The sequence below is a fragment of the Sphaerodactylus townsendi genome, linkage group LG11 (assembly GCF_021028975.2).
Source record: "Sphaerodactylus townsendi isolate TG3544 linkage group LG11, MPM_Stown_v2.3, whole genome shotgun sequence".
NCBI lineage: Eukaryota > Metazoa > Chordata > Lepidosauria > Squamata > Sphaerodactylidae > Sphaerodactylus > Sphaerodactylus townsendi.
This window is the reverse complement of record NC_059435.1, coordinates 43902358-43929275: the sequence shown is the minus strand read 5'-3', so window position 1 is coordinate 43929275 and position 26918 is coordinate 43902358. Positions and strand designations below refer to the sequence as shown.

General features: G+C 40.1%; 1 protein-coding gene across 4 annotated transcripts in view; it reads left to right on the top strand.

Moving 5' to 3' along the window:
* HDAC9 (histone deacetylase 9) overlaps positions 1-26918 on the top strand; it is a 346306-nt gene that overhangs the window by 242789 nt on the left and 76599 nt on the right. For all 4 annotated transcript variants that reach the window (XR_007245815.1, XR_007245814.1, XR_007245816.1 and 1 more), the window contains one exon: positions 214-311. Coding sequence is in view for 1 of the 4 variants with exons in the window: in XM_048511823.1 (XP_048367780.1) it covers positions 214-311 (98 nt within the window). In the remaining 3 variants the exon portion in view is untranslated. The remainder of the gene's footprint in view (positions 1-213; positions 312-26918) is intronic.

Below are 26918 nucleotides of genomic sequence, written 5' to 3'. Positions count from 1 at the left end.
TTACCAAATAGCCCGCTGGGACTGGGGGACTAGAGTAGAACAAGTGCATAACCCAGAACAGTCCTTGTCAGGCAGGGCTGGGTTGATTTGACACGCTGTTTGATGTTTGTTTCAAAAGGGCATTTTTGTATGTTTTCTTATTTTGATTTGCTCCCTGCCTTTCCTCTTCCATCCCCCCTCTGGCACTTCTCCCTCCTTCCCCTCTCCTTTTAGGTTGGAAGTGGCCCTGGTGAAGGTTATAATGTAAATATTGCTTGGACAGGTGGCCTGGATCCCCCAGTGGGAGACGTCGAGTACCTTGAAGCATACAGGTTGGTTCTTGTTTCCTTCTGAAAGTACCAAAGAGAGGCAACTAGCTAAAACTTACAAGAGTTAGAACTGTGGCACTCTAAAAAGCCAGAAACGTCACCCATAGTAGAATGGACGTCAAGTAAAAGAGCTCTTGTTATATGGCAGAGATTTCACTGAATTGAATAAAGAGTCAATGTTAATATTTCTGGCCACCCACAAGAAAAAAATATATAATCATGTGATGCCTGAAGAAGTTACAAAGAAGCTTAGCTAGCTGTGATTTCTTCCCCCACCTCATCACACTTGTAACCTGATCAAAAATCTGTTTCAAATCCAAGAGATAAAACTAAATATAAAACGCTGAGAAAAAAAAATGTTAGCACCATGATCGAAACAGAATTTTTTGCACTTCCCATTAATATCCATGGAACCTGCAACTTCTGTCTTGTATCCTGTTCCTAAACAAACTTGTACAAGGCAGCTTTCGATAGTCTTGAATTGCCAGTAGTCATTGGTGATGCTATCTTTCTAGGTAGGTCTTTATCAAAGAATCTTTACTTTATTTTAATATCACTCTTTTTGCAAGGAGCACCGGGCAGCAAACATGGGTCTCCATGCCACATTTTACCCTCTGCACAGCCCTTTGCAGAATGTTGGGTTGAGGGAGAGCGAAAAGGGGATGATCACTCAGCAAGCTTTATGGCAGTGTGGAGACAGCTGAAACTGTATCTCCTGAATCCCAGTCTAACCAATATCATGAAACTCTATTTATCTGAACAAAGATATATCCAAAAATATGTGATAGATTCTACATATTGCCACAGTGAATTTTTTAACTCTAAAAACTCTTAGTTATGGGACGGGGACATATTTTGTTTCCTGTATTTCCTACCCTGATGAAACTCCAGTACAGGATAGTTACTTGGACAACCAGGTATTCAAAGGACTTTTCCACACAATGTTCAAATTGTGCTTGAGGTGTTGATTTGAAATTAATTTGTTATTAATTTAGGAACTGTTTTTGGGGGGCAAACTAGGAGTATCCCCTCCATGTAAAATAGATGCATGCAAGGAGCAGCAGTGGCGTAGGAGGTTAAGAGCTCGTGGATCTAATCTGGAGGAACCGGGTTTGATTCCCTGCTCTGCCGCCTGAGCTGTGGAGGCTTATCTGGGGAATTCAGATTAGCCTGTACACTCCTACACACGCCAGCTGGGTGACCTTGGGCTAGTCACAGCTTCTCGGAGCTCTCTCAGCCCCACCTACCTCACAGGGTATTTGTTGTGAGGGGGGAAGGGCAAGGAGATTGTAAGCCCTTTTGAGTCTCCTGCAGGAGAGAAAGGGGGGATATAAATCCAAACTCTTCTTCTTCTTCTTCACATTTCACACAAGAATCATAATGAATGGGATATTACTTTTTCCCCAATACAAAATATTGCTGTTGATCAGAAACTATTCCTACAGCTGAAAATGCAGCCTTGGAAAACATCTGGTTTCCAATCAACAGATGAGCATTTCTTGAGCAAAGAATGGAATCTAAGAAAAGACCCCAAAGATTCACTCATCTACCATTTGACACCAGCCATTTTCAGATGCTATATCCACATGCAACAAGATCCCTGCAACTTTGTGTACTGGGAGTATGTTGTGCACAGTCAACAGTGCTCCCAAAACACATGATTGTCATTTTGTGCAAAAAGGATCATGTGCAGATTTTTTAAAATGTGTGTACAACTTCAGTGCACAGGGTGCAAAACCCTGATAAATCCAATAATTAATTTGTACATACAGAAGCTGTACGTCCATACAAAATATGAGTATTGCCTCTGTCCAGACAAAACAGCAGCCACAGATGTTGGAAGGATCTACGTGAGAAGCTCCTAGTACACTCAGATGTGCAGATGAAAAGTTCTGTTGCCCTAGGTAGAATGACATCCATCTAAGTCTATTGACTTCAGTGGACTCAGAATGATGTAACTCTGCATAGGATGGCTCTGTTAGACTCCCTTCCAGCTGAAAAAGATGTTGCTACTGGCCCCAGATGTCTACTCTCCTGCCTTTCATAACATAGTTTTCTACTATAGTAGTGGTTCAATTAACATCTTGTCCTTGTACAATGAATGTGCCTGATCAATTCATTCATGCCACCACTGGCATGAATCAAGCTGTTAAGGTTTGGTCTGGAATGTCAGATTAAGTTTGTAAAGGCTGCAGCTCAAAATTTTTGCCAACTGACAATGAAACCACTAATTTCTGCTCTGGCCACTGTCAAAGCTTATAATTTCCAATGTTATATCTAGCACATATTTCTGCTACATAGCAAATATACCGCTGAATCTATAAAACTGGCTTTTCTTCCTTCCCCCTAACACTCTTGGGTGGTCCATGAATACACAGTATTAAGATGGTTTTGGGTTCTGACATAACACACCTGAATTTGAAGCCTGACAGATACAGAAATAGTATAAAACCAGAATTTCACTGTGTTTCTGTGAAATGGGTTTTGATTTTATGAACGTTATTTGCCTAGCAAGAAAAACACCTAATTAAAGATCCAATAATTTCAAGATACCGCTGGTAAGCCTCAAATGATATCTACTTTTAGTTTTTTTTTATTAATCCTTTGCCAAAGTCAATTATGATATTTCCAAAGCTTTCACATGAAATAGGGTGTTGGCAAATCTCAAAGGAGGGGGGTTTGAGTTCCATTTTTCTCACCTCTAAATGCTCGGTTTACATTCATCCTGCCAAGCAAGGCTGTGGAATTTAAAATACTGGGATAGCAAGTACTTTTGCAATGCACTTCGATGTGATGGAAACTGATCACAAATTTATTTGATTGTACGTAATTCATGCTAGTTTTAAACAGAATCAGAAACCAAAAGTTCAGGTAGACTTAGACTGTTGAGAAGGGAGTTACTCCCATGTTAAGCTGGTTCAAGACAGAGTAATCTTATCAAAATCTGCTTCCCTTTTTGCAAATCTCATCCCTGATCATCCAGGGCAAGGCTGAAATGTTTTCAGATTCAGACTAACAAGGAATTCTTTCTTAGGAATCCAAAGCAGGAATACTCAGAATTTTACCCAAGTCAATGAGACTTGCTCCCAAGAAAATGGATTGCACTGTTAGGGACATACAAAAAGTAGAATGATAATACACCTATGGCGTACAAGTTCCTCAAGCAAATGATTAACTATTCAGACAACTTCAAGACTATACAAACCATGATGCAATGTGGCTCTGAACAAAAATGCATGTACCCATGTCTGAAATCACATATGCATTGTAAAGAGTAAAGAGGCTGGAATGTGATTGTAAATCAGTTCTCCTACACTGCTATCAATCAGTGCAGAAGCTTACTGCAAGCTTATTAAAACTGCTTGTGTTCACATATCAGAAACCTGATACTTGTGCATTAAAGAAGCTTTCGTTTTTATACCTTTAAGCCAACAGTGGGAGAGATGCTGAAAAGTGCTTTAAGTGGCATGTGTGAATTTGGCCTTAATATCTGGGGAGCTGAATTAGTAAGAATAACTAAAAATCAGTGAAGGATGGAGACCCAAATGGAATATTGCTTTGGGCAATAGATTTTCTGCATAAACCTGTAGGGGAAGACCAAAAACAGAATTACTAAAGGACGTTTTTAAAGAGTTCTTTAAGTTTGTCAAATGTAAACTCCTTCACCTTACAACAGACATTTTAAAAAGAATGCAAGATATGATTCCCCCATCTAGATCGAATCAAAAAAGAATGAGTATGTTCTTCATTTTTAAAAGTGTAAACTTTAAAGGAAAAAAAATAAGATGCTCAGTTTTGATTTCCTGCCCCTTCCTGGTTGGAGTAAGGAAGTAGAGCCAAGGTATTTGAGAGATGGAGTCTTTGTGTAAAGTCAGTTATTTGATAGATACTTGCCACTCACAGTGAACCAGGGATGGGATCAGGACAGAATCTGAAGTATGAAAAGTGGAATTGGGTAAGTTATAAGCAAAGCCTTGGAGAATCTGGTGAGACACCAGTGGATTGGGGGGGGGGGTTTCATCCAGGAGATGGGTCAGAAATACCCCCTCCCCCACACACACACACACATACACCTTTGTTAGACTGGCCTGTGATAACGGAAAAAAAGAATTCCACTTTACCAACTGAATATTTGCTTGTATTAGTTCAGTTGTTAGATTCCTGGTTTGAAGCCCAGTTTTGAAAATCTGAAAATCTACAGTCTTAAGAATAAACACTTTTAGATTTCAGCACTGGGAAAATAGAGATGCACAAGCCTGTATATTTTTAATTCTTTTAGGGTGCTTCAGTGCTTGCAAAGTCCTGCCTCATCTCTCCCTGAATTCATTTCTCATATATCTGAACTTAGATGATGCTTTTACACAAGTATAAGATTTGTTCGATGCTTGTTTTTTTTACATTTTTAAACAACTGCTGCTGCAGGGAATAAAAATGTGAATCACTCCCTGGACTGATAAGCCCCACCCGCAATACAATACTATCAACCACATCTTTGCATGACAAGTTCCACCCAAACACTTACTGATTGGTTCCTGACAGAAAAATTGGGAACCCGACAGAAAAATCTGCCAACACTGAAGTGAATGATCCACCAATTGGATCATTATGCTCACTGGAGTGATAGGGAGTTTTACATGGACAATATACACCCCAAACATTTCCTTCTCTCTGGACACAGTATGTAACAGACTTCCCCCTGTGACACACCTCTGAAGATGCCAGCCACAGATGCAGGTGAAACGTTAGGAACAAGATCCACCAGACCACGGCCACACAGCCCCAAAAACCCACCAGAACCAATTAATTATTAGTCAACGATTCTGACCCATCAACCTAATCAAGAAATAATTGTTCAGTGTTCACAACAATGCTATTGCAAACCTCAACAGGACACTTGATATAAGCCTTTGAAGGAATACAAACAGTAGAGGAAAAATAGTGTCAGAACAGAAGTCAAAACAGTAAGGACAGCAAAGGGATTTAAAAAAATAACATCAAAAACAAATGCAAATTGTAAAACTCAAGGAGTTGAATGTGATCGATTGTTGAAGATCCATCCTATTAAGAGATCCTACTTGATACATTATTCACATCAATTTAAATCTAGTGGAAGAACCTGAGAATCTATTATATACTCCCCTGCCTCACACCTGACAGAAAAATCTGCCGACACTGAAGTGAATGATTCACCTATTGGAGCATTATGCTCACTGGAGTGATAGGGAGTTTTACGTGTTTTGCCATGTAAAGAAGAATGCCATGTTTCTTTCTATGGAAACATGTTCCTAGAATTGTGACACCCTTGTTCAGACCTCCAAATGTTCATTTTCTTGCATATGTAACAGAATACCCTTGAGTAGGTTGCCAGTGGAGGGAACTGAAGCCAAGTGCTAGTTTTATAGCCATGGCCTTCTGATGTGTGAGATAAAAGATCCAGACCTGTTAGTTGGAGTCAGCAGGGAGTTCATAAGTGATGGCTCCAGCAAAAGCGAGCTAAGGGCTATTTAGAAGTTCAGGAGTTGAAACTACTCCCTATTTTGTTTGTCTTTGGCAGTAAGGGTTTCTTCTGACAAATGGGGAGACTTGGATGGCTTTTGCCATCCTAAACTTCCTAAACATAGGAACCTTTTAAAAACTGCCTATGGCATGGGGATTAAAAAGCTCTGATAGATCACTTGAATCATGGGGTTTTGTTTTTAATTGACTGAATCATTTAGATTCATCCAGTAGCTAGCTATTTCAGCTTACATATGCATAGTAGTTTTCATTTATTTACATATTTCACAATATCTGGCCATATAATGTTCTTGTAAATCAGACTACCATTATTCCCATTTTACAGAAGGGGATCTGAAACAAAGAGATGGTTGATTTGTCCAAGGACACAAATAAGGAAAGCTGTAGGGCCTAGAACCTGGAGCTTTCTGACACGTGCTATGTGATCCAGAATGATTTTACCAATCCAGCATTTTGATTTCCCCTGCTTGAATATGGGTATAAAAATTCATGGTTAAGTTTTGGCTTTACCTAGGTAACAATCAACATTTACCACAACTACTAAATGAGGCTTTCTCCATTAACAGGTAAACCTGTTTTACAGTAAGGCAAACTACTGGCCCATCAAATTCAGCAGGGCTTGCTCTTGCAGGCAGAAACAGTTTCCTAGATCTGCTATCTGAGATTCCTTCTTAAATGGAGATGCCAGGATTTGAATTTATGATCTCATGCATGCCAATAACTGTGCTTGCTCTTTCACTAAGTTGTAGGTTAACTAGGTTAACTAGCTTGCCTACTTTATTCTGATGGACTTGTGCCTCCTGTTCCTCACCCTGATGGCTCTCTGTGCCACTAACAGTTCAGCTTCATAAGGATGTAGATGTAGAAAGTAAATCCTTCTTTCTTAGGTCCAAAGAGCAACACCTCATGAAATGGGTTGTGGAGAAAATGCCTGTCCTGCATTGAATGCAGCTGAAGGGGCTATAATCACCTGTGCCCATCTTATGTTCCACCAGCCATTCAGTAGCTATGCACCTAAATAGCACAGCATCTATGACTCCAGCAGCCTCATTGCTGGCTCTTGACACTTTCTGGTAAGATGCTGTGTTCCCCTCTCCCATCAATGATGCTCAGTAGAGGGGACAGAATTATATTCTGTGACAAGGCTCTCCCACAGGTATAAACAGCTTTTCCATAATAACTCATTAAACTGCTGTTAGGCACATTGACAAATCTAGTGTGGTAAAGTGGTTTAGAGTGTCGGACTAGTACACTATTTCAAATCTCCACTCGTATCATGGAAGCTTGCTGTGTGACTTTGGGTCACTCACATGCTCTCAACCTAGCCTACCTCACAGGGTTGTGAAGAAAAATGGAGGCGAGGAGAATGATGGTCTTCATTTGGGGAGAAAGGTGATATATAAATGAATGGATAAAATACACCCACTCACACATAAATACTCATGTGTTAGCTTGGACCTTGTCTTCAGATCATCTAACGCCTGGGCTGCACTGGCTTTGAAACTGTCTTACAGTGCCATCCCATGCAGAGTTACACAAATCTAAAACTGCAGATTTCAATAGATTTACAAGCATGTAACTCTGTTTAAAATTGCACCATTTAATCGAGAATATATGAGAAAATGCTTATTGGTTTGAAAGTATTTTTATAAAGAAGGAATTTCTGCAGGTAGGCAGATAGTCTCTGTAATGGGCTGTGTGAAAGCAAAACAGGAATCTTCCAAGGTGACATTTTAAAAAAACAGCTTGATTCAACTTTGACTCTTAAATGGTTATACTCCAAAAATCTTGTTGATTTCTAAAGTGCTACTGGACTCTAGCTATTTTTTTGCCGACCAACCCAGCTACCTTCTGAAATGATTTTAAACAACAACAACAACAACCCAGAATCTCTCAGTATCTTTCTGGCCAGAGTGAGAATAGCTAGCAAGCCTTGACTGCAAAGTGAACAGTATGAGAACTGCATACTGTGTTTGAAACTGAACAGAACTCGGGGACTGCCAGAATACATTTCCCAGAGCTACACAATCATCACATTCTCTCCAAGTTTAATACCTTGTTTCCAAGTTTGTTCTCATATGGTGTAATCAGGGTGGAAAAGTGATGAGGAGATAAACTTTAATATCCATGGAGCTGCTTGCCCTGTTATATGAGCAAATTACTTTAAAGAGGTTTTGCAATGTCCCCAGTTTGTATTGTAATCCTGATTTACCCCGAGGACTGACGTCCCATTGTGCCACGTTCTGATTCAGGTTAGACATGTGACTGAAAATGATCTCGTGCCTTTGCTCTTCAGAGCACAGTCTCTCCTAGCAGCTTCTCTATGACCATGAAAAGCACCAGCTGCTTTTGGGAAATGGCAAGCGGCTCTAAATGGAGGCCTGTGTGGAATAAGAACTTATGTAGCATTTTCCTAACAATTAATTTGAGTCTATATTTTTTCCAAGCGAGAACTGATCCCTTTGAATCTCTTGGCACGTGTAAGCCGTGACATGCCCTGCATATATGCCTTACATTTTTGAGACTTATTATGATAGCATCCAAGTGCAGTTTTATGCAGAGTTACACCCTTCTAAACTCTTTGAAGTCAATGGGTTTAGAAGGGTGTGACTCTGTTTAGGATTGCACTGTAAAGTCCTTTTTTATTTGGTTTTGGAAGAAGGGATGGAAAAGTGGGGGGAAAGAAGCGGGGAACTTAATTTGGAGGGCAGCACCTAGACGAGTCTTCTGAATGGCTTGTTGTACATCAAAGTTTACAATACAGCCAGCTTTTCTTTTGTGACCCCCTCCTCCCCAGGTTTGCTTTCCTTTTTTATTATTATTTTTTTATTTGGGAGCTCCAACTTCTTCTCACCAAAACACCTACAACACTCTTTTCTTCTCTGTCTGAGACTAACATTTTAAAACAGCAGATTAAAACAGCATTTAATCCACTGGAGCGCCAGCAAGAAACCTTTTCATTACAGAAATTAATTAGCGGGACTTCACGTTCTTACAGACACACGATTTATTTTATTCACATGACAAAGTAGGGTGTAGATTAAGAAGAAAGCAATGAACAGGCATGGATGTATTTTATGTGATCCATGATAAAGATGATTTGCTGAAATCCATAGCCTTTCAATCTTCAAAATCAAGAATTCCTTTAACTGCATTATAAGCTTGCAAAGAATAAATGACTATAGGTGCATGAGCAATAAATCACTCCCACTTTTTCCAGTATGGCTGAAGGTGACATGAGAGATATCACCTGCAACATCTTAGATAACAGGAGGGAAAATCACACTGGAATTTCAGAAGACTCAAGGACCTTATGGGTACTTTTATCTCTGTGTTACATAAGATTGTTCACACATGTGATTATGTAAGACCTTCCAAGATGTGGCTATCAGTGCAGTTTCTGGGGCTGCCAGGAGTTATATAATACCTTGACTAAGTACAATATTACCTGACACCATCATAATTGGGGGATTTGCCGTGTTCTGTTCTGTATGTAGAGTCAAGCTAAAGCCCAGATCATTTGGACCTGAATGCCCAGTTCATTTGAACCTATCTTTCTGCAGTCATTTATATTATACTTACTAATTTAGATTTAAATCTAGCTCTACCCTTAAGATATTGTGTAATAACCATTTACCCCCTTTCCTTTCTAATATTCCTGTGGAGTAGATTGTTATTGTGCCCATTTTACAGATGGAGTACTGAAGCCAAAGGCCACTGAGTAAGTCAGCCGGTAATATCTTAACTGAGGTCTGGAATTTGAAATCATATCTACCACAGCATATTCACTGTGCCACATTGTTTTCAGATTTCAAAAACACACCTGCCCTAGTACTATTATTTTTGTATTGTCTGACCTGTTATACGGTCTAAGCTTGGATAACAGCACTGAGACCAGCTTTGTATGGCTTGTTGAAGACAAAGTCAGGTGATGTTCTATATTTATTTTGAAGCTCTTTTCAGTATCTTTGGGATACCAAGGAATCTGAGTAGTATTTTCAAGCCTGAAATGTAATTTAGCTATTTTTGAAAGAGCAAGAGATTAAGGTCACACTGTGCTGGCAAATTTGGCAGCACAAACTCTGTTGCAATTAATGAAAACTTCCCATGTCCTTCAGAGTAATCCCACTGAAATCGAACCTTTTTGGTGGTTAGTGGATTGAAACCATATTTATTTAGTAAACAGATGCTGTAATATTTGTTTAGTTGAGTGTTTCACAAATTATGAACGCACACCCTCCAAATTCCTGAGATCAAAATAAGAGACATGCTTGTAACATCCCTTTTGTCATATCCAACCATACAGCCCTAGTAAATATAGTATAATAAAACAATAAATAAAACAAGTCTCTCAGCTCACTTATGCTACTAAGGATTCTACTAAAAACCAAGAGGATGGTTGTTATTTTCATTAAAAGGGTATCAGCAATTCAAAATATACTCCAGCATTTGCAATTTATAAAAACTCTAAAATAAAGAGTAATGCTTTTTTTTGTTTTCGTTTTGCATTTTACTCTAATGTAGCTATTTATATAATATGCATCCTTTTTCTCATTCGGAGATTTAGCTTCTAGAGATCCCAGGGAGGCAGCTTAACTTCAAAGAATGACAACTCTGGCAACTCAAATAACCTCTTGACAAAGTAAGGTTGCCAACTCCAGTTGGGGCATTTCTGGAGATTTAAGAATGGAGCCAAGGGTGGGGAGGGTTTGGAGTAGGGGATGGACCTCAGCAGGGTATAATACCATAAAATCCACTCTCCAAAGCAGCCATTTTATCAGGTGAACTGATCTCTGTAGTCTGAAGAACAGTTGTAATTCTGAGAGATTTTGGGGGCCTTCCTGGAGCTTGGCAACCATATTGCAAAGGCATTCACCACAAGTAAAAATAGGTGCCTAAGAGCACAAGAAATGCTTAATAAGAGCCCTGATTGACCATGTTAACGGTCAATGCAGTCCAGCATCACAATGTCCGTAGTGGCCCACAAGATGACCCAGAAGAACCACATGTAGGGGGACTAGTTTCTTCCTTTTGTTTCTCCGAGTAACCAGTATTTAGAGAGACATAACCTCTGAACATAAAGGTTCCATTCAGCCATCATTAGTATTCCTCCATAAATTGGTCTGATTCTCTTTTAATTTTAAAACATGTATATTTTAGCATCTCAACCTAATTTGATTTTAATAAATTCCAAAGCTTAAATATGCTAAAATCTGCTGATCACCTGTAGCATGTAAGTCACTTTTATTCAATCATCTCAAGCAGAAATAGACCATTACAACGTAACTACCTCAGAAATTATATATGTGTTTTGTTAGTTTATCATAATGTCAGTTTCAGAAGCTAGGACAAATAAAGGGTTCTCCCCTCACCCTACATTTTTATTGTAGCCTCATTTCCAGCACTATTCTCTGACAAGCCAAGTAAATTACTGCAAGTATTGGACCTTTGAGGCTCAGGGCAAAGAATGGGAAAAAATATTTACTAAAGCTTGAAAATATTTGATCACAAGAGGCGAGGGGGGGCAACAATGTTTTAATTATCAGTACCTCGGGCCATTGGCTGGCTGCAGGCTTTCTCAAACAACCAAATGCACTGAATAGCTGCTTGCCAGCCTTAGGGTCAGGCCTGAGATGAAGCAGATAAGATAATTGGCTCTAATGAAATCCAGAAGGCCTTGGCTTTCTTGTTTGAGCTTGGATTTGAAAAGTGCGTGTGGAAGTGAGGCTTAATTCAAACCAGTCCTGAACTAGGCCCATTTCTCAACGACTTTGATATTGTTTGAAGTTCTAAAAAGTGTTCGCCACACCACTGGCCTGCTGGGCTGGGCCTCCCCAGTTCACCTTAATTACTAAGCTTTATTGCTGACTTTACTACACAGGAAAGGAGCCATTATAAGTTCCATCAACATCAGCTCTCCTCAGATTGGAGGAAAGGGCAGGGTGAAAGGCCACTGTAGGAAGGCAAAAACTTCACTTTGAGGTAGTCAGATCATTTACCAGTGTTGAATTTCACTGTGTTATGTGTGGACATTCCTAACAACACAGAAGCCAATTTTTTTAACTTAAAAAAAGTGATTACTTTTCAAAACATTTTGTTTGCACATGATTTGTGAAGGAAACCTTTGTTTTTTCGAAGAGGGGGGATTCTAACAAAAGTGCTAATGGAACACCTTTCAGTTAAGATACCAAAAGTTAAAGTGTATTATAAATAGAACTGATTATTAGTGCTTCTTTGAAGTAGAAATGAAAGAGGAAACCCTTACAGTCGTTTCCTTACGCCCCACAGGATTGGTTCACTTATATCTGTACTGCTATCTTGAGGTTCATGTGAATGAATGCAAGGTGTTCTGCAAAAAACAGATGAGATCTTGTGAGACTCTCTTAGTAGGAAGATATGACATCTCCTTATTTTTTTTAAAAAAAAGTTTATTGTATAATACTATTTTGGTTGCAAAGCTGTTAATTTTAGAGTCTGAAAAATCTCTTTAGCTGTGCCTCCACACTCCACAGTTGGTTTAATAAACATTTGCAGAACAAACAAAAGGAGCAATCTCTAAAGTACATAAGAAATAAACCAATTTGTAAAGATCCTTACATGTTTCAAGTCAAAGATTCTTTCTCAAAGGCAATAAGCTTGCCAACAACCTGGAGGGGGAAAAATGTCCCATCTCCGTAATAGAGTCTTGATGAGGTGTTATTTATCAAGTGATGTTATTTGCATCCAGGCCACAGAAAGCTTCAACTGCATATTTCCCTTTATCATCTTGGGAGCCTATAACATCTATACTGCCCCCTCTCCGGGAGGGGTCTTTTTATCTATTGATAGTTTTATACTGGACGTCATGTGACTTGCATGGAACGCTGTAAATTTTTATGTAATTTATGTATTTATTGATTTTAAATGTAACTGTTATTGTTGAATTGTCTATGACGCTTGCTGTCCACCGCCCAGAGCCCTTAGGGGATGGGGCGGTCTACAAATATAATAATAAATAAATAAATAATAAATAAATATTTCCATACATTAAGCTTCTATTAAAGGGGCAGGACTTTCTCTGCAGGCTGTGGCAGTCCTAATTGTCATAATAAAACCTGTGTTGAGGTTTAATATCTTTTAAATTTCAACATCAGTGTACATAAGCACTTATGCTCACATCAGCATGAATATATTTTGCACAGTCAGATTTGTTTGTTTCACCATAAAAATAATATTTTACACAACCAAACTTGTTTTTAGTAAGTATAGGCACCAAAACAAATAGACTATATGGTGCTTAAATTAGCATGAATATATTTGTCACAATCGAACTTATATGCAGTATATTTAGGCAACAGGCAAATTTCAGTCTTATATCCTATGTAAATAGGCAATAGGGAAACAAACAGAAAGTTGTCTACACACTGCTTTATAAGCTTCATCAGAATCTGCCAAAAAAATTGCCAAAACAGTTTTTGATGTGGAGATAGAAATGTGTACTTGCTTGCACAAGAGAATCCTCTTCGTAAATGTAGTGCAAACTTCCTTCAACTGCAGTTTAGAAGGCAACAAAAATACTGGTTGCTAGACACAAGGTCTTTATGCACATGTGTTTCTATGGAATGCACTGGCCACGCTTGTGTTCCCAAGAGTGTCCCAACACTAGTTAAAAATATTTCTTAAAATAATTTCTTGGAAGAGTTGCTTTTTTGGCAAACAAGGGCCGTTTCCGCACGGCAACGCTCAGGGGAGTGCGTCAGCGTATATGACGCTGACGCACCCCCATGGGACCATTCGCACAAACAGTCCCGGTAGAGGCGGGGAAGATGGCGCAGCCTGTGCAGAGGCTGCGCCATAGCCCGAACGCCTTACCATCCCTCCGACCTTCCGGCGCGTCGCCCAGGCCAGGGGACATTCCCCCTTGCCCTGCGCAACAGCTCTGGAGTCACAGGACGGGGGGGCATGTCCCCTGCCCTGGGCGATGTGCCATAAGGTCGGAGGGACGGTAAGGCATTCGAGAAAGGGAGGGAAATGGCGCCTTCCAGACGTTGCCGTTCGCACGGCAGTGGTTGGAAGCCGCTGTTTCTGAAAAACCTCACTCAGGAATCGAGGTTCGGAAACAGCGGCTTCACGCTGCTTGGGGGTTGCGAGGCCACCGCCTGCGAACCCCTCCCCAGGGACGCTGTTTTGAGCGTCCCCGGGATGCTGTATTCCGCCGTGTGGAAACAGCCAAGGTCTACCTATGGAGGATTTCACAAAGCATAAATCTAACACCTTTGGGACATTATAAAAAGATCCATTTTGGGATTTTGTGTTCCCACAGCACTGGCAAACACAAGCCTGCCAAAATGGATCTTCTTTCACACCTGCTGCATGGAGCTCTTGTCAGTTTCACAGTGGTGAAGCAGTAGATTCTCTGTAGAGATTCCCTTTGGAGATTTCCTCTGCTTTCTGCTCATCCATTTGCTATTTCACTGGAAAAAAACAGATGGATAAAGTTTGTTTAGCCTAGTGATTTCGTGCACATCATTTTTCCTTTTTTGTTTGTTTTGAGGGGACTGTCTGTGAGGGTACGGCAACACAAATGTTGAGCCCCTAGGGGGAGGGTGGTATATAAATTGAACAAAAATAAATAAATAAATAAATAAATAAATAAATAAATAAATAAATAAATAAATAAATAAATAAATAAATAAATATGTGATTATTGCAGTTTCTCTAGTCAGGTTGCCGTAGCTTTGCAGACAGCCCCCACAAAACAAAAGGAAAAGGAAAAACGATACATGCACAGGATTACTAGGCTAAACAAACTGTATTCATCTACTTTTTACAGCAAAATAGCAAACAGGTGAATTGCAGAGGAAAACTTGGAGAATCACCACAGGAAATCTGCTGCAGCACACAAAATGATGGCACAGTGATGGAAATAAAAGTAAGAGGTCTGGGCGGGAGAAATAAAGCATTTTCTGTCTGCTGGTGTTCCCTCAGCAGGTAGGAATTGTCATCCTCAACCCAAATTGAGGGGACGAGATTGCTAGTTTAACACTTTTTGAAAAAAAAATGGGTTGAGAGGTATATAGCAGGTTTAACTCATTTTGGGGAAGAGAGCTGTGCAAAGTTCTTCCCCAAAACACTATTTATAACATCCTAAAGATGTTATATTTGTGCTGTGCAGAATCCACCTATCAGCAGGGGATACTTTTTGGAAACAGCTCCCATTCCTCCTTGGAGAAAAGTTTTGGACTCTTAATTTCTTATCACTGAAATTTCGTATCACTGCAGTTTCAAACTGAAAATCCTAAATTCAATTTTGCTTTTCCCTTGCGCAAATGGAACCCATGGTTGTTTTCGTGCCATTACTGTTTCTTTTTCCATCAAGTAGAAATTGATTTTCCAACATTATTTGTGTAACAATCATTAGTATTATACATGATTTTATTTTCGAAATATAAATGATGTACTTTGCACATGTAAAAAGCTGCAGCTTGCACACATGTGAATCTCTAAAACCAACAAAGAAAAGTGGAGAACTGAAGTTGCTGGACCTTGTTACAAACAAATGTAAGAAATGAAATATAATAAATGAAGCATTTGCTCCACCCTCTTGGAAAAACCTTGAGACATGCTTCTGTATCAGAGGCCCCTTCTGCACACGCAAAATAATGCATTTTCAAACCACTTTCACAACTGGTTGCAAGTGGATTTTGCTATTCCGCACAGCTTCAAAGAGCACTGAAAGCAGTTTGAAAGGGCATTATTCTGCATGTGCAGAATGAGCTAGAGTGTAGCATGAAGTCACAGCCACACAAGCCTCAGCACATCTGCCACAATCAAGTTATTCTGCCCCTTGTGGGCAAGTGGAACTTTTCCATGCCAGGTGTACAAAGGGATCATGTACAATTGGTGCCGAAGCTGCTATAGCCGGAAAAAGGAGCTACACGAGCATCTATCATATAGACAAGAATTGTGTATGTGAAGGCTATTCTGTACTGATCAATAGAATGGGCAGCTCTACACACATTGCATATGCATGCAGAAAAAGTGGCCCCTTTTACAGAAGTATCCTTTACAAGCAAAGGACCTCTTTGTGTGAACTGGACCACAAATGCTCACAGCGGTTTACTGGATCGGAGTGATAGATTACATTCCAGTGGTGTATGCAGGGGAACCGTGTGCAATGGGAGAGTTCCTCAAAGGTTATGATGCAGAATTACCCCTAATATAAGAATTGTTACACAAGTATAATAATTTCTCATAAAATGTTTACTGCGTCAGCAATTCTTGCCACTGCCATTACAATCCGATCCAGAAGTTCCATGGGCTAGGGATTCAACTAGTTGGACGGCTGTTAAAATGCATTATTTGGAAGAGCCATTTTTTACTTGTGTAGCAAGATCAGGGAAGAAGAAAAGGATTTGTATTGTCGAAGGCTTTCACGGCCGGAATCATTGGGGTGCTGTGTGGTTTCCGGGCTGTATGGCCATGTTCTAGCAGCATTCTCTCCTGACGTTTCGCCTGCATCTGTGCTGGCATCTTCAGAGGAAAATGCCAGCCACAGATGCAGACGAAACATCAGGAGAGAATGCTGCTAGAACACGACCATACAGCCCGGAAACCACACAGCACCCCAATAAAAGGATTATTTTACAAAAGGACCTTCTCTAGATGGTATGTTAAATGTGTCTCTTTCCACTTTGAAATTCAGTATTTGTGAATATTAGCTAGAGACTATTTCACTGCGGAAAAACTGAGCAGCGGATAAAGGAATAATTTCTAAACAAATAAAACTGTAATCATTTCAAAGCAACTGGGATACTTTTCTGTAATACTGTGGAATAGCCAAATTCTCAGAGATTACTTTTGTATGTGTGATAGAGTAGATCAAAGACAAGTATTTTTTGCCTTCCTAACTACAATGAACATGAAAGGACAAAGGGGGGGGGGATAATGGGGAAACCTCTCACCAAACAAATGGTAGCCAACCTACCTTAAAGAAAAAAGTAGCTAATAAAAGCCGAAATGGGCCTAGCACACGTCTATATTTATTTAACTGTTGGTGTGAAGACTCGCACATATTTGTTAACAAGGTCAAAGCTAGCATTGAGAAGAGCCATCTCTCCAACACATCTTGCTTCTGCTTGCAGCTTTGTTCCTCTGAAACTGAATTGTTCTAATTTAAATCATATGTGTGCTTTTCCACAGTGACAGCAAGGAATGAAACAAAAGCACAAGGGAAATACCATGAAATTGAAAGGGGAGTTGTGGTGAACATAACTTTCAAATCTAAATATTTGAAAAACTAATAGGATGTCACTTGCACACTCTTAACAAGTTAGAAGGAATTATATTTTTAAGAATACCTTTCTATTATGTGTGTTATACAGTAAACAAAAAAAGTAGCATTGTAGACATTAAAATGCAACATAAAACAATATATTAATCTGCCTGCATTCAGAAGAGCAAAATAAAGCAAATAAGAACTGAATTCACACCAATAGACACAAGCACAGACCTCATCCCATCTGATGTGAGCATCTTTTGAATACATGAAAACTGACAGTGCAATCCATTCTCAATTAAAAAAAATACCAGCTTTTACAACAGCATTGTAAAAAATCTGGAGTAGCAGTGTAGTCCTGCGCAACGTGAACAATTAGTTGTACAAATTTCAAATAAGGCTAGCTGAAGGGCTTTTGCTTTCCTGGGCAAGCAACTAGTAGCAGCACCCTCCCCTAGGCATGTGTGGACTCAGTGTGGCCTGGGAACAAGTCCCAAGCCTCACTAAGCTGGACAAAGGGATTGTGATGGAGCTGGCTCTTGCCTGCTCTTCCTTCCACCCTACCTGTTAGGAAAAGGAATTTGGGGCAAACAGGGAGCCTGGGTATGAGAACTGAGACTGGGGCCTCTGTTGAGGGCTGGAACTTGTTCATCAAACATCTAAATATGCTCCTGGTGAGTTGCTGTCAGTCAGAATAAATAATACTGAGCTAGATCAACAGAGATAAATGCAAGATACTACACTTAAGCAGAAAAAAATGAGATGCACAGATATAGGATGGGTGACACCTGGCTTGACAACAGTACATGTGAAAGGGTTTTGGGTGTCTTAGTAGACATGAGTCATCAGTGCGATTTGGCAGCCAAGAAAGTCAATGTGATTCTCGACTGCATCAATAGGCATATATTGTCTGGATCGAGGGACGTAATAGTATCACTGTATTCTGCATTGGTCAGACCACACCTGGAATACTTCTGGACACCACAATTGAAGAAGGATATTGACAAGCTGGAATGAATCCAGAGAAGGATGACCAAAATATTAAAAGGTCTGGATTCCATGGCCTATGAGGAGAGGCTTAGTGAATTTAGTCTGGAGAAAAGAAGGTGAAGGACTAACATGGTAGTCATGTTTAAATATTTGAAGGGATGTCATATTGAAAACAGAGCAAGCTTGTTTTCTGCTGCTTTAGAGACTACGTTCAATTCCACACAACACAAGTGAAACATTTGAAGGCTAAAATATAAAACATTTTCTGTTTGCATTCCCCACAGCTTCTGTTTTGAAAATGCTGTATTTTTAATTTTTTCCTTTATAATGTTTTATTTTGAAAACTATTGTAGCATTTCTTTTTTCCTGAAATGTTCTCCAAATGTTTCCGGCTTGCCTGTGTGGAAAATAGAGAATGTTTCATTTTCCCACCTTTTTTTTTTGCAGTCTCCTCCGAGCCTGTCCTACTCTGATACTTTTGATTCTCCTGCCAGCTGCCATTTTTTGATGTCCCCCAAGCACATTTTCTTCTTTGGCAGCTAGGCAGTTTGTGATTTTCCTAATCTATGTACAGTGATAAACTCCCCATTGCAGGAAAGTGTCTGTGGAGTATTCAATGCCACGGAGACATGAACATGCAAACCACTGAATCTTTGACATGCCACTTTATATGGGGATGGGGCAGATTCTTGTGATTATTAGTATTATATTCTTATACTCTTGTTTAACATACCATTACTTTTATGTAGGATTATGGGTGGTAATTTGTTTGTACAATACTATACTGGGGGGAGAAAAGGAGGAGGTTGGGCCAATAAGGTCCACTCTTGAAAGTCTTAAAAATTTGCCTCCACTCTGTGTGTGCTGACCAATGAAATCAAAGCAGATATTCAGCAACACTTACATCCAACCATAGTGCAGGTAACAGTAAGATCCAATCAGAGAACTGGAACATCGGCACTGTTTTGAAAAGACTTCTTGGCTTTGAATCCATGCATACATATTAAAAAAAAGTGGGGGTGCTTTTTGTTCGGAGGAGCCAAAATATTTTACATAAGCTGGAACTTTGGCAGAACATTTTGGTGTGAACATGGGAAGTCATTCAAATCAGTTTTGATTAACATATGGATGTTGCGGTGTGTCTCCGGAGAGTTTGTGTATGATTTGTCCTAACTTGGTGTACTGGATTCCTCGTTGTATTGCTGTTTATCATACAAACATACTGTATGCAGAATTATTTATGCCTAATAAAGGTTTACTGTACTGTACTGTAACATTTTGGTGTGGCACAGTATGGAACAAAACATGAAAATGACTCTTTGCAAAACGTTTGCAAAATGTTTTAAAGCCTTTGTGCGGAATGGACCTTGGACAAGGAATAATGGATTTTAAAAAAGGAAAAGAGATTCTACCTAAACATGAGGAAAAACTTCCTGACAGTAAGGGCTGTTCAACAGTGGAATACTCTGCCTCAAAAAGTCTCCTTCTTTTGGACATTTTTAAACAGATACTAGAGTGCTTTGATTGTGTATTCCTGCAAGGCAGGGAGTTGGACTTCATGGCCCTTGTGGTTTCTTCCAACTCTATGATTCTGTTCTGAGATGAGCAATATATGGGCCAATGTCTGACTCTGAATATGTTTAGAGAGAGTGTCTATGCCTGAGGACTGGTCTGTTCATGACTGTATTACAGGCATGTGTTCATGGTGGCTCTCCTTGCCCTGCTGTAACAACTAGCAAAGGTCTCCCTTTGAAGGCTCCAAAGTACATAAAGAGTTCTCCACCAGCATCAGAATTTCCTAGAGATTTTTGTCATTGTCATGGAAGCATGGGAGCTGGAGCTGTCCAGAGTAGGCATGTAAAGAGAAGTATACTACATATAAAACCCAAGCAAACTATGGAATCTACACAGTCCGCATTGCACGGACAAAGCCTTTGATGGTAAGGAATTTTGGCAAATCTCCCTGTTAGTGGAAGAGCATTGCAGTGAGCCAGCATCATTGCTCTACACAACCTGGGCGAAATTATTTGGTAGAGATATTTAGCCCCCCTGCTTCCCATGCAGGGGATACTCAGGGCTAGAGGTGAGCAAGACATAGTGGCCTTTTAGATTAAGAACTGATATTCCTGATCCAGCAGTCTCCTTTTCAGAGATTGAAATATCTCTGTAGATGAAAATATGGCCAAGGAATCAAAAAAGTAGCCTAGCTTGAGGATTTTGGATTCAAGATGGCCCCACCATTCAGAGTGATAAAGAAGCTGTAAGGATTTGTGAATCAAAGAAATGGCTTCACAGTTAAAGCAGAGGTATAACCAAAATTTGAATGTGGCAAGCCAAGCTCTTGTCTCCAAGAGGTACTGTCCAGTCTCAAGGCACAAAACAGTGTAGGACACACAATGTGGCAACCCAGGACTCTATACAAGAATTGTGATTGTACCTGCTCAACTGAATTGGACTAGGAGCCTATCCAAAGTGAAACCCCATAAAAACCTGCTGGGATACCCTAGCATTTAAGACTTTAAGTGCAGCGGGTACATATGATTTGCCCTTATTATAGAAGAAACGCATGATAGCCGAGATGCTGCTCACCACATAATTTGTAATCGCATGGTCTCTGTGACTAGCCCAGGGGTAGGGAACCTGCGGCTCTCCAGATGTTCAGGAACTACAATTCCCATCAGCCCCTACCAGCATGGCCAATTGGCCATGCTGACAGAGGCTGATGGGAATTGCAGTTCCTGAACAACTGGAGAGCCGCAGGTTCCCTACCCCTGGACTAGCCCAACCCCCTCTATAGTGAAGGTGCTGGCCCAGATGTTTAAAACGTTTGACCTGTTCCAACTGGTGGCTTCCTAACAGCCATCGAGAGGGCTTCCAAGATCTTGAAAACACTATAATCTTTGATTTTTGAGAATTTAGTGTCAGACCATTGTTAGAACAATATTCATTGCAGGCCACTAGTAGTCGCTTCAGACCAATTTTAGTGTGCGATAGAAGGACTGTGTCATCAGCATATAATAATAAAGGAATTTGATGACTAGCTAGACTTGGGCAGTGTGAATTGACTGATTTGAGTCCAGGTGCTAAATTGTTTAAGTATAGATTAAAGAGAACTGGTGCAAGGACACAGCCTTGTTAGGCAGGGAAAGCTCTAATGGGACAAGAACAGCTGGGATAAATGGCTGGGAAAGGGGATGGTGGACAAAGCCAGGCAAGAAGGGGAATGGATCAAAGCATGAAGCTGAAGAGAAGCCATGAAGAAAGCATTGGGTAAAAGTCGAGAAAAAGGTGAAAAGCTGTTCAAGGAGACAACATGAAGCAGAGGCAGAAACGAATAATGTTTTTGAATTTATGATTTAAAAAAAAATTAGTGAAGAGAATAGTAAAATAAGTGGCACTCATAGAACACTTCAGTTTTAGTATTATTGCTTTTCTGATATTTGGGGGGTGGGGGTAATTCAGTGAACAAGTATATCAAAGGTGATGTGTGGGAGCAATCCTAAGTAGATCTACTCAAAAACCAGTTCCAGGCTATTCAACAGGACTTACTGCCACGTGGGTGTCTACAACTTCCAAAGCTGTCCAAACTCCATAAGATCTGTTTGAACAGAGAAGATGGAAGAACAGAGTAAGTGTGTGGTAGACAGGGACCTTCAGCGGTCTACTTTCAGGCACAATGTACGTGGACCACCCCTAGTCCCTGGCCACTACTGTAATAAAGCAAATTTAGAATTATAATTCTCTTACCATCCAAAGGAGAACTCTGTGGATGAAAACTGATCTTAGCAACCAAACTAAGCAGTGGCTGAATTTAAATGACAATCAAGTTAATTATAAGCTGAACAGAAAAATCACAGGTACTGTTGATTACTTACCAAGGAAGAGATCAATGAGTAGGATAATTTATTTTGGTCAAAGAAATGACAAATCACTTTCACATAATGTATGTACTAGGGTTGGTCAATACTAAAAAAATTCGGTAAAATTCGGATTTGGGTATTTTGGGGCATAAAATGATTTGAATGCCCGAATCCGAATCATAGCCAATTCGGATATACCCGAAAATTCGGGTCCGTTTTATTATTTTTTTGAATTTTTGGTGTTTTTACACGTTTCGGCCTGCAGGGGACGCAATTTTAAAGCTAGCGGCACCAAAATTTCAGGATATCATCTGGAGACTGTCCTGATGATTCTCCCCAAGTTTGGTGCAGTTTGGTTCAGGGGGGGCAAAGTTTGACCACTCAAAAGGGGTGCCCCATCCCCATTGTTGTCCAATGGAAGCTAACAGGAGATGGGGGCTACACTTTTGAAGGTCCATAACTTTGGACCCTAGAACCAAACTTCCTAAACTGAGGGAAGTATCATAGGAACAATACATTTCTCGATACCCCGAAATTTTGGTGACAGTAGCTCTAAAACTGCACCCCTCACAGTCACCCAAAGAAATTTCCCCAGGTTCTGTGCTCTGTAGTGGCAACATATGCATCAGGAGGTGGGATCCAGCAGGTTCCTTACAGGTTCCCCGGTGAGTAGGTTACCACCATTTGTGTGTGCCGAGGGGGTTACCAATTGGTGATTTTGCCACACGATTTTACCTTAGTTACATCCTTCCTCTAAGCAGCAGTGCACAGAACTCTGAAGCAGTCTAGCAGGAGGTGCATAGTGGCAGTTCTCGCTACAAGGCATCTTCGCTTCCCCTACTTCCAGCGATCTCAAGAGCGCAAAGGCTGTGGTCCTTTGCCACAGCCCCGCCTTCCCAGGAATGCCCCCCCGCTACTCTGAAATGCCCGGCCATGCCCCTGTCGCGGCTCCTCGCCTAACCCCATTGGCGCTATTAATCGCCACAGTTTGAATCCCCATCACCATGGGGAACTCTGTTACTAAAATTCTTGGATCCCACTCCACTGATAAGGCATCCCCTGAAAGTAAGGCATACCGGTAGTAAAGTTTTTGTTTAGCATGTGCTCTGCAAACCCCCCTCCCCCCTCACCCGGCCCTGCACCCTCAACCTAATTGATTTGTGATGACAACTCACCTGTACAGTATATAATAAATGTTCATTTTTTTTTTGTTCAACAATAAATGTGAATATCTCTTTCATGGAAAAATAAGACATCCCCTGAAAATAAAGATATAGCATCCTTGGGAGTAAAAAAATTAATATAAGACACTATCTCATTTTTAGGGTATGAATGACATCTTGTACCAATAAGCCGTACCAAAACTTCTCAATGTTCAAAGATTCACTGAATGCAAGTTATTTAGGAGCTACAGTGGGGAAATGCTACTGCCTTTAATATCCCACTTGAAGCCAGTAAGTTGGCAACGGGATGCTGGTCCAGATGGGCCTAATGGTCTAATCAATTCAATAGGAATCTTGTCATGTTACTGCTGTGTATAACTCCAGTTTCTATATGGACAGCTTAATATTATAAATTTTGGTAAAGAAAGGACATACAAATAGGGAAATCATAGTACAACAATCCCACTGAGCCCTCCTTATTCAAAACAAAGTATCTGACTCTTGAGAGATTTTCACTCTTTATCCTTGAGGATTTTGAGGCCTGGAACCAACTCCTGAATCTTTTATAATTACACTTCAAAGAAGTCTGCTGGCACTTGCCAAGTTTTGGGTGGTATCCTTTGTTGTCTGTATTCTATTCAGCCATTATCTTCTGGTTTTTTTTTAAATTCATTGTTTCCTGTGAAGAATGTACCAGTTTACTAGGATCTGTGAGGGGAGAGGACTGTGCCATAGTTTCAGTGAGGAGTTAATAGCTCTACTGAGATTCAGAAAGTTGCCAATATTGCTGCTGCCATCCCTAATGTCAACATTTTCCAGCCTCAGATCAGACAGGATTCTTTTGTAAGTGGGAGGAAATTTCCATATCATTATTTTCAGCTTCTTCATTGTTGTACATTTGGGGCTCTTTCACAAGTGAAGGAAAGCCATAAAACAAAGTCATTCCTAGAAACAATGACTTCTGAGGAGTCAAGAAGATCAGGCCCAAATCAGTGACGAACTGCCAAATTTCTTCCATTCAAAGGCTTATTGAGCAAATGAGAAAGTATTATCCAGAAAAAAGTTAAGTGAAATCACTCAGGCACCCACTGATGAATAGGTAGGCAGAAAAGAAAAATTACAGGGAAATTTGGAACCAAGTTAAGCAACTATAGACACAGAGGTTGAATAGCCATATTTGAAGCAAAATCTAAAACAAAAGTGATGTAGTAATACTTAAAAAAAAAAATTTAGAGCAATCAAAACAAGATAATAAACCAAATGCAAAATTTGCAACTCAGATCTAAGCAGTGTTAAACTCTTCTTAAGCTCCATTGACTTCAGTGTGGTCTTGTGAAGTGTGTAACTCTGTTTCTATGATTGTGTTAAAATTTGAATCCAGTAGCACCTTTAAAGACCAAAACCAAGATTTTTTAAAAAACTAGTTATAAAATTTTCTTTGAGTCAAAGAGTACTTTTGTCAGATTATTGTTTGAGTTCTTCAGTATTCTTTAAACATAATTTGGATGTTTTTTAAAAAAAAATTAAGGGCAAAAGAGGAAAAATAGACTGTACACAGCCTCGATCCTAAGGCATGTTGTTGCATTCTGAGTAGAATGTCAGCAAATCTCTGAATAAGCAGGTTATGTAGTGGCAGTAATTGGTACCTGCAATAGGTTGCATGTTTACATTCATGGCTAAGAAGCAGCAGCAATGGCGCCATACATAATTGGGAAATGCAGAAATTAGTCATTGACCTAACGTCCAGACAGAATATGCAGATCCCTTTAAAGGACAAGTACAGAAATGAAAATGTAGACTTTGTGTTAGCTAACTCTTTGTGAGGGATAGTACTTTAGGGTGTGCTGTGGAAGAATCAATTTAAGCCAAATCAGATTCCATTTTTCTTTTCGCTCTCTCTTCTTTTATTTCCTTCTCTCCTCAATCTTTGTGAAGAGTTCTTGAAGAACTATTGTACACTTGTTTACAGAGACAGTAAACTCTCACAGTGTCGTGAACAGGTTATTAGTTCCAAGGGCAAAAGCTCACCTGTCTTCATTGGGGAAACAATATTTAAACTTGAAATATGTAAACAATGTACTTTGTTCACAAAATTTGCCTCCTATTTTGCTAATGTTGAAAAGTAATTTTTTAAAACACAGCAAGCTGGTAAAACCAATTTTATGTTCCTCGAGTTTGGACATTAATAGGATAAAAAGAACACAAATTCATTTTGACAATCTTTCTATTTTTTTTTCTGAATTCCTTGAAATAATTTCTGTGGAAGCTGGTTTTGATCCAAAAAATGAAAAAAGATACCCAATTCACCCTCAGAAATGTATAATCTCAGTCTAAATTTTGTGGTCTGACTGCTTGGATAAAGATCAGATGTAACCATAAATTTGAATTTCTGCAAATCTCTAGATAAACCTAAGGGTTGAATATTTTGTTATGGTCCCACAGCCCAGTCTAAAGGAGGGCAGTGTGTGTGTGAACGTGGTCTATGAAGCCAGCTTGAGTTTCTGTTGGAGTGTTTGCCCACCTCGCTTGGCAGGGTGGGCAAATCCTTGTGCTATATGGTGCTGAGTAGCTTGGACAATGCCCAACCTGGAAGGGAGGCTGGCCTTCAGAACTGCCTTGAAACCAGGAGGGGATGCCAGTGCATTTGGGGGCATTCTTGAGGACATTCTTGGGAGTGGAACCAATGTTAGTCAGCTTCCACCTAGGCTTTGTTGTCAGGGAACATGGCAACCCTCAGGTGGCCACTTAGGGTGGCATAACTCCATTTTTTAGGAAATGAGGGGCTTCTTTAGGGTGGCTGTGGGATTTTTCTTTTCACCCACAACCGCCTGGAAAGCCCCGTGGAGGCAATGGAGCAGCACAGCAGCAGCACTGCCCCAGGGCTGCCTCTAGGCTTTTGGCTGGGCTGCCCAAGCACAAACCGTTATAGCCAATTTCATGTTCTGGATAATATATCAGGATTCACATTCTCCTTGGGTTGTTCAAGGTACCTTCTTCAGAGTTCCAAGGAGTCCATGTAGGGAGCAGAACCTCCTGCCTATTCCATGATTATTACATTTTTGAGTCCATTTTTTCTCTCTTCCCTCACTCTCAGCATTCTTCTGGCTCATCCAACACTCTCTATGAGGCAGACTGCGCGCTGTGATCAGCCTTAAGGTCACCTAGGTAGCATTTAATCAACAAAACCGTGAAGTTCTTATTGATTTTGAAAAGTGTATAAACTGAAACATGCTAAAGATGGGTCTGAACACAACCCTATATCACAACAATGGTCTCTCTTGGCATATTTTTCTTACTTCAGATTTAGAAAAATGTTGTTCTCCTTCCAACAAAAAAAAACCAAACCAGATATACCAAGTGAGGGGCGTGGTAAATAGCAGCCCCTCCCCTCGGAGTGCTAGACTCAGACCATGCTGTAGAGGGGTTTCTATGCTTTTTTGCTTTTTTTTAACCCTCTCCTGTATTTTATTTAAAGACGTCCTAGGGAAATTGATGGCTTTCTATGTGTGACAATGTTATCTATTCATCAATTTGTGGATATTTTTTACTTTTTAACATTTTTTAAAGGCTTTTGAAACAATGCTCCTGCACCATTCAATAAAAGGATGAACAACCGTACCATGTTCCCTCCCCATGGGCCATTAAAAGTGTACAGTTCTAATCAGATGAAAATAAAACAGAAAACAGGTGGGAAAGTAGCTCTCTATATTGTCCCTCCCCATTGGCATAGAAAGGGGATTTTGAGCTATTGTTACAGTATACCTGTCGACTTCTTCAGTATTCAAAGCACAGTAACTCTTACAACAGCCCTGTCAATAGATAG